Here is a 14,243-nt window from a genome sequence, read left to right on the forward strand (position 1 = left end):
GGTATCAATTAGCTTATGAAATACTGCTTCAAAACAAGTTATATAAAACATGTTAGCAGGTTTTAAAAGTCATACATAGCTATACAGCAATGTATTGGAGCATTCTTAATATTGGCAGTATGTAGGTTGTACTTTAAAACCGTTAAGTGCACACACTTCATAATGATATCAAATTACACAACAAAACGCACATCAGTTATTCTATCAACTACATTTTTTAGGACTGCTATCATTGTTGAAAAAATAGAAAAAAAAAACATACAAAATACAAACTATTCCCTCAAAAAGTAAAGTCAATTTAAAAACCATTTGGTTGCTAATAAATTGGCCCATGGGAAGATTGACACCATGACGAAGTATCGCAGCTTCCTCTGTTGCTGGTATCAACATACATTGACGTAGAAAATAAGCAAAGTTAATACTGTATTTGTTGGTTCCTCCGTAAGGTAACAATGTTTTTCGAAGGATCCCTCGCACGCAAGCATGCGCGCGCGCACACACACACACAAACGATGAGAACACAGTGCAGCGCAGAACAGAGGTGGGACAGGTTGGGCTGATTTTTCTCCACAGCATCACGACGAAGCAGGTAAGGATCACAAACTCGTCTCTCGGTCCAACTTTGCCTCCCTGCGCTTTTGCTTAGTCTCGCCGCCACTGGAAAAATAAAGGCTGCTCGTTACAAATAGGACTTCAGGAATCGGGCCGTGTACCACTAAACCGACCAAAATAGCACGAGTCAATCCACATATAACCCGGCACAAATAACAGAAAAGCAACTCTTTCGGTTCTTCCTCCATTTTTTTAATCGCTTCAAATAAGGACTGTGTTTCGTATTGGCGAACAACACCTCGCGATTTTGACAGTGTACATATCTATAGGACAAGTTTACTTTTATAAGTATTGGCTACATATAAGCAAACGTGTGTGTATATAAGTAGAGCTAATTGAAGGAAATATGTCAACATATTTCATCTTTCCCTGAGTTGATTTACATGGTTGTCCGAACGCCCAGTCCGGGTAAGACCAAACGAAACCAAGACCACTGAAGCGATTCCTTCGGGGGGGGATAATGGTGAAATGCGAATACAACCGGTAACACATTTTGCTGTTAGATTTTATGGTGATTATGACGAGTGAAGTATGTCAGTCGCATAGAGATACGGCGGTGCACAAGTAACATGCATTTCGAAGTTCTAGGGTGATATTAGTCATGCACAGCCAAGTGAACATGCAGTTGTCCCTAACCAGCTTGGAGAAAAAACGAAATGTGTGTCCACCATTTGCATGCATGAAATATAAGAGTCCCGTGGACATGTTTGTAGGTCAACAGGTGAGGTGTTGCTCCAGGATACTTTTGGACTAAAACGACCGCGACGATTAATGAGACAAGCACGCTCGTATTGTCACATTACGTCATGCAATGACACAGTGAACGTGGTTTCTTTAAAGAAGACATGATATAAACGCGTTGGCATTGGGGATCAGGCGTCGCTTACCTTTGGGACGTCAACTTCGGGAGGTTATGAAGGGGAGCTTACGATCGTAATGGAATGAAAAAGGACAGGGGTCAGCGTTGCAATTTCAGTCATTTAGCATAAGCTCCTACCCAGAGACTGACAGGGGCAATTAGGTTTAAAGGGGTAGGTTACACATTTATTCATGTGACCTTATTTCAGCTCTTGCTGTATTTTTGCTTGTAGCTGATATCAAAATGCAACTGATCGCACACCTGAAGTGAAATGACCAGTTGCGAGGAAAAAAAAGTTCTCAATAGAAAATGAAAATATTGCCTGCTGAAGGTCTTTGTACTGAAACGTTGCTGATCTATTGTGCAAGAATATTTTCATTTTCTGCTTGTAGTTTATTTATATATTTTTTTACATAGAACATTGGTTAGTCAATGGTATCTAAACATGTTATAACAATTTTTTTGAAAATAAATATCTAAACCAACTTCTAATCAGAAACATATTTTCTGGATAAAGTCCCTGCACTAGATTTTTTTCATAAAGAAATCTCCTGTCTCATGATTCCATGTTTGCATATTTTTCTTTTTATGAACAGCTTTTACAAACATATTATAAGCATAATAGAACTGCCACCTTAACGTGGTGGAGGGGTTTGAGTACCCGAGTGACCCTAGGAGCTATGTTGTCTGGGGCTATATGCCCCTGGTAGGGTCTCCCAAGGCAAACAGGTCTTAGGCGACGGGTCAGACTAAGAGCGGTTCAAAACCCCCTTAATGAAGAAAAACATTTTGAGTACCGTGACGTCGCCCGGTATGGCGCAGCCGGGGCCCCACCCTGGAGCCAGGCCCGGGGTTGGGGCTCGTATGCGAGCGCCTGGTGGCCGGGCCTTCCCCCATGGGGCCCGGCCGGGCTCAGCCCGAACGGGCGACGTGGGGCCGCCCTCCCGTGGGCTCACCACCCACAGGAGGGACCATAAGGGGCCGGTGCGAAGAGGATCGGGCGGCAGTCGAAGGCAGGGGCCTAGACAACCCGATCTCTGGACACGGAAACTGGCTCTAGGGACGTGGAATGTCACCTCGCTGGCGGGGAAGGAGCCTGAGTTGGTGCGTGAGGTTGAGAGGTTCCGATTAGAGGTAATCGGGATCACCTCTACACACGGCTTGGGCTCTGGAACCACACTCCTTGAGAGAGGATGGACTCTTCACCACTCTGGAGTTGCCCATGGTGAGAGGCGGCGGGCTGGTGTGGGTTTGCTCATAGCTCCCCAGCTCTGCCGCCATGTGTTGGAGTTTACCCCGGTGAACGAGAGGGTCGTTTCCCTGCGCCTACGGGTCGGGGATAGGTCTCTCACTGTTGTTTGTGCCTACGGGCCGAACGGCAGTGCAGAGTACCCGACCTTCTTGGAGTCTCTGGGAGGGGTGCTGGAAAGTGCTCCGACTGGGGACTCTATTGTTCTACTGGGGGACTTCAACGCCCACGTGGGCAACGACAGTGACACCTGGAGGGGCGTGATTGGGAGGAACGGCCCCCCGGATCTGAACCCGAGTGGTGTTCAATTATTGGACTTCTGTGCTAGTCACAGTTTGTCCATAACGAACACCATGTTCAAGCATAAGGGTGTCCATCAGTGCACGTGGCACCAGGACACCCTAGGCCGCAGGTCGATGATCGACTTTGTTGTCGTCTCATCTGACCTGCGGCCGTATGTCTTGGACACTCGGGTGAAGAGAGGGGCGGAGCTGTCAACTGATCACCACCTGGTGGTGAGTTGGATCCGATGGCGGGGGAGGAAGCTGGACAGACTCGGCAGGCCCAAGCGTACTGTAAGGGTCTGCTGGGAACGTCTGGCCGAGTCTCCTGTCAGAGAGATCTTTAACTCCCACCTCCGGCAGAGTTTCGACTGGATCCCGAGGGAGGTTGGAGATATTGAGTCCGAGTGGACCATGTTCTCCACCGCCATTGTCGAAGCGGCCGCTCGGAGCTGTGGCCGTAAGGTCTCCGGTGCCTGTCGAGGCGGCAATCCCCGAACCCGGTGGTGGACACCGGAAGTAAGGGATGCCGTCAAGCTGAAGAAGGAGTCCTATCAGGCCTGGTTGGCTTGTGGGACTCCTGAGGCAGCTGACGGGTACCGACAGGCCAAGCGGGCTGCAGCCCGGGTGGTTGTGGAGGCAAAAACTCGGGCCTGGGAGGAGTTCGGTGAGGCCATGGAGAAGGACTATCGGCTGGCCTCGAAGAGATTCTGGCAAACCATCCGGCGCCTCAGGAGAGGGAAACAGTGCCCTACCAACGCTGTTTACAGTAGAGGTGGGCAGCAGTTGACCTCAACTGAGGATGTCGTCGGGCGGTGGAAGGAGTACTTCGAGGATCTCCTCAATCCCGCTGACACGTCTTCCATTGAGGAAGCAGAGGATGAGGGCTCAGAGGTGGACTCGTCCATCACCCGGGCTGAAGTCACTGAGGTGGTCAAGAAACTCCTCGGTGGCAAGGCACCGGGGGTGGATGAGATCCGCCCTGAGTACCTCAAGTCTCTGGATGTTGTGGGGCTGTCTTGGTTGACACGCCTGTGCAACATCGCGTGGCGGTCGGGGACAGTGCCTCTGGGATGGCAGACCGGGGTGGTGGTCCCTCTTTATAAGAAGGGGGACCGGAGGGTGTGTTCCAACTATAGGGGGATCACACTTCTCAGCCTCCCCGGGAAAGTCTATGCCAGGGTTCTGGAGAGGAGAATACGGCCGATAGTAGAACCTCGGATTCAGGAGGAACAGTGTGGTTTTCGTCCGGGCCGTGGAACACTGGACCAGCTCTATACCCTCTACGGGGTGTTGGAGGGTTCATGGGAGTTTGCCCAACCAATCCACATGTGTTTTGTGGATTTGGAGAAAGCATTCGACTGTGTCCCTCGCGGCATCTTGTGGAGGGTGCTTGGGGAATATGGGGTCCTGGGTCCTTTGCTAAGGGCTGTCAGGTCCCTGTACAACCGAAGCAGGAGCTTGGTCCGCATTGCCGGCAGTAAGTCAGACTTGTTCCCAGTGCATGTTGGACTCCGGCAGGGCTGCCCTTTGTCACCGGTTCTGTTCGTAATTTTTATGGACAGAATTTCTAGGCGCAGCCAGGGGCCGGAGGGTGTCAGGTTTGGGGACCACACAATTTCGTCTCTGCTCTTTGCAGATGATGTTGTCGTGTTGGCCCCTTCTAACCAGGACCTTCAGCATGCACTGGGACGGTTTGCAGCCGAGTGTGAAGCGGTGGGGATGAAAATCAGTACCTCCAAATCTGAGGCCATGGTCCTCAGTCGGAAAAGGGTGGCTTGCCCACTTCAGGTTGGTGGAGAGTGCCTGCCTCAAGTGGAGGAGTTTAAGTATCTAGGGGTCTTGTTCACGAGTGAGGGAAGGATGGAACGGGAGATTGACAGACGGATCGGTGCAGCTTCTGCAGTAATGCAGTCGATGTATCGGTCTGTCGTGGTGAAGAAAGAGCTGAGCCGCAAGGCGAAGCTCTCGATTTACCAGTCAATCTACGTTCCTACTCTCACCTATGGTCATGAGCTTTGGGTCATGACCGAAAGGACAAGATCCCGGATACAGGCGGCCGAAATGAGCTTTCTCCGCAGGGTGGCCGGGCGATCCCTTAGAGATAGGGTGAGAAGCTCGGTCACCCGGGAGGAGCTCAGAGTAGAGCCGCTGCTCCTCCACATCGAGAGGGGTCAGCTGAGGTGGCTTGGGCATCTTTTTCGGATGCCTCCGGAACGCCTTCCTGGGAAGGTGTTCCGGTCCCGTCCCACCGGGAAGAGACCCCGGGGAAGACCTAGGACACGCTGGAGGGACTATGTCTCCCGGCTGGCCTGGGAACGCCTCGGTGTCCCCCCGGAAGAGCTAGAGGAAGTGTCTGGGGAGAGGGAAGTCTGGGCATCCCTGCTTAGACTGCTGCCCCCGCGACCCGGCCCCGGATAAAGCGGGAGAAGATGGATGGATGGATGGATTATAAGCATAAATATACCGAAGAGCACAAAAACAGTTTTCACTTTGTCAGGAATTCAAACCTGCAACCTTTAGTTTACTGACCCAATGCCCTAACCACTACTGTAGGCTATGTGCTGCTCCCCATCGAGCTAGTAGTTAATGATAATCTACATGTAGGGGGAAGAGACAGGCAAAAAAGAAATCACCCATTTTACTTTTACAGTATTCAAACAAAGAATAATAGAAAGCGGGAAAGTACTTGAGATTCCTGTACAGGTCCAGTTCATAGATTAAATGGCTTTGTTGGTGGACGGTATGTAGTCATTGTTTGGGTTTACCTTTTGGAGCTCAGATCCTTCTTGGAGTTTTCACTAGTGCTGACACTGTTCCACACATTCCCAAAAGAGCCTTTGGACATCTCTTCAGAGATGTTCACTGTTGCAGGATCACTCCTACGAAACAACAGAGGACCCTTTGATTCTGTTTCTGACCTTGATGTATATCACGTCTTGAAACAGTTGAATTCATGTTTCTGTTAGTTGCAGACACAAAAAGTTTGGCTGTGCTATGAAATAGTGACAAAACGACTAAAACGCATTTGCAACATTTTGTTGTTTACTAGTGATAGTTCGTTAACAAAACCTTTAGGGAGTCGTTTTTTATTGTACTTTTGTTTTTCAGTCTCTGAATGTTTTGTTAATTGGTCTTACTTGTAATGTCCTTCCAATGGAACACTGATTATCCCCTCCTCCAGGGTGATACTTGGCTCCTCCTGAAAACGACAAAATTGAGAAAAGCGACTATTAAATGGCACTCCACTGCGCCAAAAGGACCGAGTCATAATGCGCAAACAATTGCGTCAGTATTTCAGAGCACCAAGTTCTGCATACCTCCTCTTCTCCTTCTCCTTCCTCTAACTTCTTCTTCTTCCACTCGGGCATCAGGTCGTCCAGCCAGCTTAGCTCCTTCTTAGTGAACATGAAGTCCAGGAGCTTCCGGATGAACACCAGAGCTAACACCTGTAGAAGACAGACAGTTCGCCTGTGCTGAATTTACAGTACGTAGAATAACCAGGTAAAAAGCAAATGGAAAAGACAAGACGAAGAAAAGGCACCACACTCAAATACAAGACCACCACCTCCCATTCTTCATCTTTTGCCGCACTACGCAAAACCCTTTTATTTAGCGTACACTCTCACCCAGAGAGACTTACAGTTAGTGTATTTGTCTTAATATAAGTGAGACACACACACACAACCCCAGCCCCTCGTTCCACGCCTGCCCGACCCCACGTTACCATCATGGGGAAGACGATGGCGTAGTTGGAGGTCTTGATGACCCACAGCAGCACCAGGCAGCTGAGCTGGATGATGGTGAACAGGTGGACTTTCCTCAGAGGAACATGTCTCAGGTAGATGAAGTCCGGCTGGTGCTTGGCCGGCATGCCGAACAGCTTGAGACGGTCGAAGAACTGGATCCCTCTGAGTGAGGACGCTCCCATGTACAAGAAGACTCCGTACAGCACGGGCATGGGGATGAACTGAAATCAGACCAAGCGCTTGTTTTAGGTCTCATACGCGCACGTGTTTGTGTGCTTGGCCGACACGAGCACGAGTGTGCAGTTGTGCCGCTTCGGCGTTGTCGGGTTCGTTTGGCCGTTGACCCCCGACCTCCCTCACCTTGAGAACGGAGGTCATGAAGACGGAGCAGCCCATGAGCAGGAAGATCATGAGGCCGGTGAAGCGCTGCTCTCGGATGCCCAGGAACTTGGGCTGCTCCCCAGGGGCCGAGCACTCCGACTCCAGCTTCAGGCTGTTGACGTGGGAGATGGAGAGAACGGTGGCCGCCACGAACCAGGGCAGGCCCATGACGGAGCACACCCCCAGCATCACCCCCACCACAAACAGGTCCAGGTGGTAGCCACAGCCTTTCTGTGGAACCAGGGCAGAAACACCGGCACGATTGTACAGAGTTAGGTGATATAATACAAGACGCACATACAGTACTGAACCCTAAGGAGATGTGTACTGCTGGGGATCTGTGGACGGAGAAGGTGTGACACGCAAGGCTTCAGGTCAGTTGGCAGCTGTAGCCGAAAGGTACATGCGTAAAAGTGTCGAAACGCAGCCGGCTTTTTGACCTTTCGTTACGTCGCAGCAATGACGTTTTCATGAAAATGTCCCCTCAGGACAGCATGTAGCGGCCGCTACCTTCAGCTTGTGCTCCTTCCTGTTGATGATGACGGCCGTGATCTGCTGGTCCATGAAGATGAGGATGGTGCAGAGTAGCGCCGGGAGGATGGACACAATGGCGGTCCACCACGGGTTGGGGCCGATCGGGTTCACCACCCAGCCACGGTCGTCTCTAGTGGGCTGTAGGGAGAGGGGCCGAGAATGTAATCATTGAAAGACACTGTGTGTGTGTGTGTGTGGGTGAGGGCGGGTGGGCGTGGGTTATAGACCTCACCTTGAACTTGTTGGGGACCTGCAGTTTGGGGGAGGGGATCCCCAGAGCGTAGTCCACCAGCACCATGGTGAGGATGGTGATGAAGACGGCAAAGTCACTGATCTGGGCCCTGACCTGCGGAGAAACTCGCGGTCAGCCAGGGAACTGGAACCACCACCACCCCCCCCCCTTGCATTGCCCTGTGACCCCCGAACGGGGCCTCTTTGTGCAAGGCGTTGTCACCGCTCTGGTGTGCTCTGATCATAATTACATGAAGGAAATGTTTCTGGTCTTTTATTGTTCAACAGAATGTGCTCTCAATCACAAAACCGGTTAATTTAATTGGTGCAAGTATGTTTAGGATCCCCTTCACCGCCACAAGAGTGCGTCAGAATACTGTCCGTTAAATAACACGCCCGCAATGTCCTTTGTGCTCTGGGACGTGCCTTGGTGGGGAAGTAGCGGCTGGTCTTGAACTCCTTGAGGAACGCAGACATGAAGACAGTGGAGAAGAACAGGACCACGCACCAGAAGAGAACATCCGGGATGTAGGGGCCGTGGGGGCCACAGGCGCTGCCCTCAAACTCGCCACGGAACATGAAGCACTCCTACAGGGGGAGGACGGAGGGACTGTTAGATCGAATCACAGAGCACCTATACATTTGTGTTAGTGACTGGCTTGTGTCGGTTCAGTCTTTCTGTGAACCCAGTCAGTTAGGTAGGCAATGTGTGTGGTGTGTGTGTGTGATGTTGCGCGTCCATGCTGGTGTGCCGCAGCGTGCGTGCGTGTGAGCGTGTTGTCGCAAGCGCATACGGTGGGTGCTTGTGCGCCAGAGGTGTGAACACGTTAAACATTAAAGGCCCCTCTTCAAGTCTCTCCGTGGGGGGGGGGGGGGGGGGGGGGGGGCGATTCCTATTTAAAACCCAGCACACACGCACACATCTGTCCCTCAGTCAGCAGTGTCCTGACGTGTTCCCTCCGGGGAAAGCACGGCCCGGAGACAGCGCACGTCCCCACTCGCAGAGGCCCGGGGACAGCTACGTAACAATCTGGGTAGGGGACTTTGTGGAGCATGGATTTGGACCCGACATCAGGGATGTTGTCAGCCTGCGACCCCTACTTCACCTTGACCTCCAGGCTCGTCCAGTTGACCTCCGATGCGGTGATGTTCCGATCCTCCCAGTACCTCATCGTGGAATTGCTCGGATCCCTGGGCTCCACGCACGCACATCTGTCAAGGGGGCGGAGGGGATATTTATGGAACTGGAAGCATTTGGGAATGCGCTGTAAATGAACTGTTAGTCCGCTGACATTTCTACTGTCGTATCGTATTATATATCATATAACTTCTCAATTAAAGTGAGACAAGCTAAAGTCAATTTAAAAATACTTAATTTAGTACAGGTCTGTCAGTTTTTGCCATTTTGTAGCTTTAAGGAGATGGAAGAACTGGCCCCTGAACAATTTAGCAGTCCAGCTAGAAAACATTGGCTCACAGTTAAGCCTATAAGCTTAAGCTAATAAGCAAGCTAGCTATAGTGAGTATGCTTTATCGTAATGATCTAACTATAAAATGTGCAATTAAAAGTATTTAAAATAAAATTCCTTCCTTAATGAATATTTAGACCGTTTAGACCCAATATAATTACATTCATGTAGAGACATGTCCAAAAGTAAAAATGTATGTCCAAAGTTAAATGTCTTACAGTTATTTTATGAATTACACCAATTAACATAAATGTTATTCCAATTCAACTGGGGCAGGTGCACCGAATAACATTTGCCAGAACTATAAAAAATTATCATCAAAATGGAGAATGTAGAAATATGCATAAAAAAAAAAAATGTGAATCAATAAAATTGGATCCCTGGACAAAACAAATCACGTTATGATTAAAGACAGTTCTTGGTGTATAATTGGAATGTAACGTGTCATGGTTATGTCTTTTTTGTGTTTTAAAAAGTCTAAAGGGACAGCACATTCGATCACAATATAAAAAAAGAACCCATGAGGAAACATGGCAAGCATGCGTGAGTAAAAACACGCGCAGCCCTCATGTCCTAGCATTTCAGCACATACGTGTCTTCAGACTGAAGGCATCCATCCCAGTGACTTCGTCAATGTACAGAAAACATCTTATCTCGGCCGTTCACCACACTGACTCGGAACGATTACAATGTATTAATATATGTCCGTGGAGTTACACATGGGATTATTCAGAATAACGCAGTAATCTTGTAGCATTACTGAAAAGCTGGATAAACTGTCCATATTGCCCATCTGTGCTTTGATGATGTAGCCGACACTAAAACCCTGTGTACTGATAAACTGCCTGTGTTTTAGCAAAAACACCAGGCGGTTTGTCCTTGGCGGTTTTAGAGAAGTAGCCAGAACTTAAACAACATTAAAACATATGGAAACAGGTTACAAAAACACCTGCTAGTTACAGTCACTAATTCCAAATCACAAGAGTTACAAGTGAGAGCGCTCTTCATCGAACGTTTTTTTTGCGGACATTGGGAAGGCTGCACGTACGAGTAGTGGGTGAGCTTCTGCAGGTTGTTGTTCATGTTGATTGGGTAGTGTTCCCCTAGGTGGATGAGCTTCTCCAGGGCCTCGTAGATGAAGATGATGCAGATGAGGGAAGCGAAGGCCTCCTCTGTGAAGCGCGTGATGTAACAGACCAGGGAGCTGGCGTCCGTGGCAACCAGGAGAAGACAGAGAAACGCCGTCCACAGGCCGATACAGGCTCTCAGAGAGAGGTAGGACAGGTCATTGTCCCTGCGGACAAACACACACACACAGACACGCTAGCTCAGAAAAGCCTGTGCTTGGAAGAAGAAAAAACAATAGATCTGCCCCTTAAATCCTTTCTGCGTGCCAGGAACAATGTACTGTGGTCGTGTCACACTGATGTGAGCCACTTAGTCAGGGTGACAACATATCTCAGACGGGCCAAACTCACTTGCAGAATTTGAAGAGAATCTTCTCGAACACTAGAACAGGCCCTGTGCTTCCCAGGATGGTGAGCGGCTGCCCAGCAAACAGGGAGTAGGCTATCCCCGTCATGGATGCTCCGAATAGGGACTCAATTGCACTCTGGGGGTTAATGGATCACAGGGTTACGTCGCACTTTTCTTAATAAATACAACGGTGACTCAGTGCCGTCTGTGTTTAGTGACGTCGGACAGCTCTTAGGATGCAAAAACCAAAAGCATTCCCTTTATTTCGTTAGCGTACGCTCAGCGACGATATGATGTTTTTTACGCTTCCATAAAGTTTTTTTTGGTTTTTTTGGGGGGTTTTTTCCCCCGTGTTCTGGCTCCAGGAAGAACCGTTTTTGGATCCTGTTTGAACTTTTTGGTGGTTCTAACTGGTGCTGGAAAAAAACACAGGTGAGGTTCAACAATACAAGGTTAAGACATTGTGAGATTCTGTGCAGAAACAAATTCATGAGGCAGGCGCATTTCTGGATTTTACTGGGTTGGCATTATAAAGATTACCAGGAATTGGGAATTTGAATATTAAAGTGGCTGAAGATTATAAAAAAAATAGAATTAGAGTAAAGAAGTTATGCTGTTTTCATAGATCTGTTAGCTTTAATTCATTATGATTGTGTTTCAACAACAAAGCCACCTAAACCCGCGAGTATCTGTGTAACATTTAAACGTAAGCTTCCTGGATCAGATGGCTTCGCAATGATATTTCTCACTTTGACTGTTAAATGTTTGCTACCGTCCACTCCCAGTTTTACCGAACGCAGATGACGGCCCGTGGTTAAAGAGTGGCTCAAGGATTTACAGGATACTCGAAATCCCTCGTCGTAATTTTGTGTTGTTGAATTTGCCAACAGGGATGGACGAAGAAACCTCATGGAAGCCATTTGTTTTTAGAGCGTACCATCCTGCTTACCCAATGGGTCAGTAATAAATGCTTTACTGTTGATCAGATATCTGAGAAAGGAATGCAGGTTGCATTCATGATGTAGTCCTATTTAGACCCTTTCTCTGCCATTTGGAATACATTTCTCTTCAGGTTGTTTTTTCTCACTAAGGCACACCTACAGCATCTGATATTAAATGAGTGTCCTGTCTTACTATGCGTCCCTCTGTGGCTTCCCCCAGCAGACCTCCAAAGGTGATGACGGGGGACATGCAGGCACAGTAGAGGAACAGGAAGGAGGCCAAACATTGCAGGCTCACAGCGTCCGTGTAGTCAGACAGATAATGGGGTGCCTTGCGCTTAACATCCAAGAAGAACCCTCCAAAGAACCTGAAAAAACACACACACACACACAGGTTAATGCATGCATTTTTTTTGTTCATTTATTTATATAGCACATTTAAACTGCCGCTAGACATACCAAAAAAAAATAAAAGCAGCAAAACAACCCATAAACATATAGAGAACATCTAAACTAAGATTAACTTTAAAACAAAGACACAAATGTAAAATAGTAAAAACAGCCCAAGAAAAATCATCAATATGCTAAAGAGAACAGGTATGTTTTAACCAAAGACTTAAAAGCAAAGAGGTTTGGAGCCGTTCTGATCTCTAGAGGGAGGGTGTTCCACAGACGAGGCCCTGCCACCGCAAAAGCACGCTCCCCTCTACGCTTTAGTCTGACACGAGGGACTACCAGCAGCGCCTGGTTGTGGGATCTGAGACTTCTGGACGGAATGTATCGATGAATATTTTCAGAGAAATAAACCGGAGCTATGTTATGTAAAGATTTGTAGACAAAGAGGAGGATTTTAAAATCTATTCTCTGCCGAACTGGTAGCCAGTGTAAAGATCTGAGGATAGGAGAGATATGATCATATTTGCGACAATTAAGGATAAGTCTGGCCGCAGCATTTTGGACTAACTGAAGACGGGAAATTTGAGAATCTGATATACCGCAATATAGTGAGTTGCAATAGTCCAGCCGACACGTGATGAAAGCATGAACCGCCATTTCCAGAGTTATTGGAGTGAGAAAGCCTTTGATTTTAGATAGTAAACGAAGTTGGTAGAAACCGGAACTGATTACAGATGAGATGTGTTTATCAAACTTTTAGGACTGGACAACATGCATGCAGGCAGCCAAGCCTATGTACATAAACACACACAGACAACCCCCCCCCCCACCCAAACAGACATACCCCCATCCACAGACATAAACACGCAGAGGCAACCTCCCCTACACGAACACACACGGAGACAAACGCCGAGTGACAACCCCCTCGTAGAGACGAAACACACAACGTGTTTTAAATGTTAAACACATCCCCACCGGGCCACAGGGTGAGGGCAGAAACAATTTCACGCCGGCTACAGGAAGCGCCACGGCGACCAGACGGAGGCGGTTGCTGGGGTAACAGCGGGCATGACTTTGAGTGGTATTTAAGCAGAGCGGAATGGATGCTGTACTCCGGTGTTCCGGGAGCACTTGGGCTCGTAGTGGAACAGGGCAGCGGGCCAACCTACCGTACGCCAGGATGAGAGCCCTCAGAGACCCGCCGCGTGGAGCCGAGCATCACTTACTACACGAGACTACACCCGTCAAACAGCCACGCTGTAACACTTAGCGCGCAGCGCTATCACTTAGCCGCACGTAGCCTGCTGCCTCACTCCACATTCATTTACTACTTCTGATCTATAAATAGATTCAGGTCAGCTCTTGGCCAGGGCACTCTGTGTTCACGGATTGATGGGTGAACACCATTAAAAAGAGTGCCATGAGTAAGGACTAGACACCGTATTTTGTTTTGGGGCGAAAGCCAAACACTCCGCTCCATAGATTGATTCCATGTCAAATGTTAAGCATGATGGCGATAGGGTGGTGTTTTGGGAATGTTCTGCTGCCTGTCCAAGGACCTGGAAAACTTGCTGTAAATGAATCATATAATTCCAGTAAAGAATGTCATCTGATTCATCGGTCAGATGAAGGTAAAATGCACCTAGGTAATGCTAAAAGATGATGATCGAAAATACGGAAACATCAGAACGTTTGAATTTTTTTTTTGAATAGCCTAGTCAATAGCCAGACGTTAAGATGATATGACAGAACCTGAAATTAGAAGTTAATGCAACCAAAAAAATTGACAGCGACATGAGAGACTAACCAATAACTAAATTAAGAATTTGGTTGCAGTCATAGAGCAATCATGATTTCACAGGGAGGTATATTAATAGTATACAAATATTTGTATCAGCACTGAGTTAAAGGTTGGTGCATTGTATATGAACATTAATCTGTACCAGGAAGTGTTACCAACATAACTGCTGTGCTTTCGCTCAGTCAAAGACAATCTTTGAAACTACTTGCCCTGGCCAAGCTTCATTTCAGTCCACCAGCCCTGACCTAGTAGGCTAACTTCATT

At 48.2% G+C, this 14,243-nt stretch overlaps 1 protein-coding gene across 3 annotated transcripts in view; it reads right to left on the reverse strand.

The window, feature by feature from the left end:
* Nucleotides 1-305: 305 nt before the first annotated feature.
* The window catches only part of LOC105020009 (sodium-driven chloride bicarbonate exchanger-like), a 37,643-nt gene continuing 23,705 nt past the window's right edge, over nt 306-14,243 (reverse strand). For 2 of the 3 annotated variants that reach the window (XM_020042480.2, XM_020042481.2), the window contains 13 exons: nt 11,976-12,150; nt 10,844-10,977; nt 10,414-10,659; nt 9,003-9,108; nt 8,323-8,484; nt 7,898-8,011; nt 7,642-7,803; nt 7,111-7,362; nt 6,729-6,971; nt 6,322-6,450; nt 6,142-6,203; nt 5,770-5,883; nt 306-657 (listed from right to left, as the gene is read on the reverse strand). In XM_020042480.2, coding sequence (XP_019898039.1) covers nt 597-657; nt 5,770-5,883; nt 6,142-6,203; nt 6,322-6,450; nt 6,729-6,971; nt 7,111-7,362; nt 7,642-7,803; nt 7,898-8,011; nt 8,323-8,484; nt 9,003-9,108; nt 10,414-10,659; nt 10,844-10,977; nt 11,976-12,150 — 1,960 coding nt within the window. In that variant the 3' untranslated portion in view covers nt 306-596. Of the gene's footprint in view, nt 658-1,499; nt 1,537-5,769; nt 5,884-6,141; nt 6,204-6,321; nt 6,451-6,728; nt 6,972-7,110; nt 7,363-7,641; nt 7,804-7,897; nt 8,012-8,322; nt 8,485-9,002; nt 9,109-10,413; nt 10,660-10,843; nt 10,978-11,975; nt 12,151-14,243 lie in introns of all 3 variants that reach the window. The other variant, XM_010886634.3, reaches the window with a different exon arrangement.

The sequence above is a fragment of the Esox lucius genome, chromosome 22 (genome assembly GCF_011004845.1).
Source record: "Esox lucius isolate fEsoLuc1 chromosome 22, fEsoLuc1.pri, whole genome shotgun sequence".
NCBI classification, from domain to species: domain Eukaryota; kingdom Metazoa; phylum Chordata; class Actinopteri; order Esociformes; family Esocidae; genus Esox; species Esox lucius.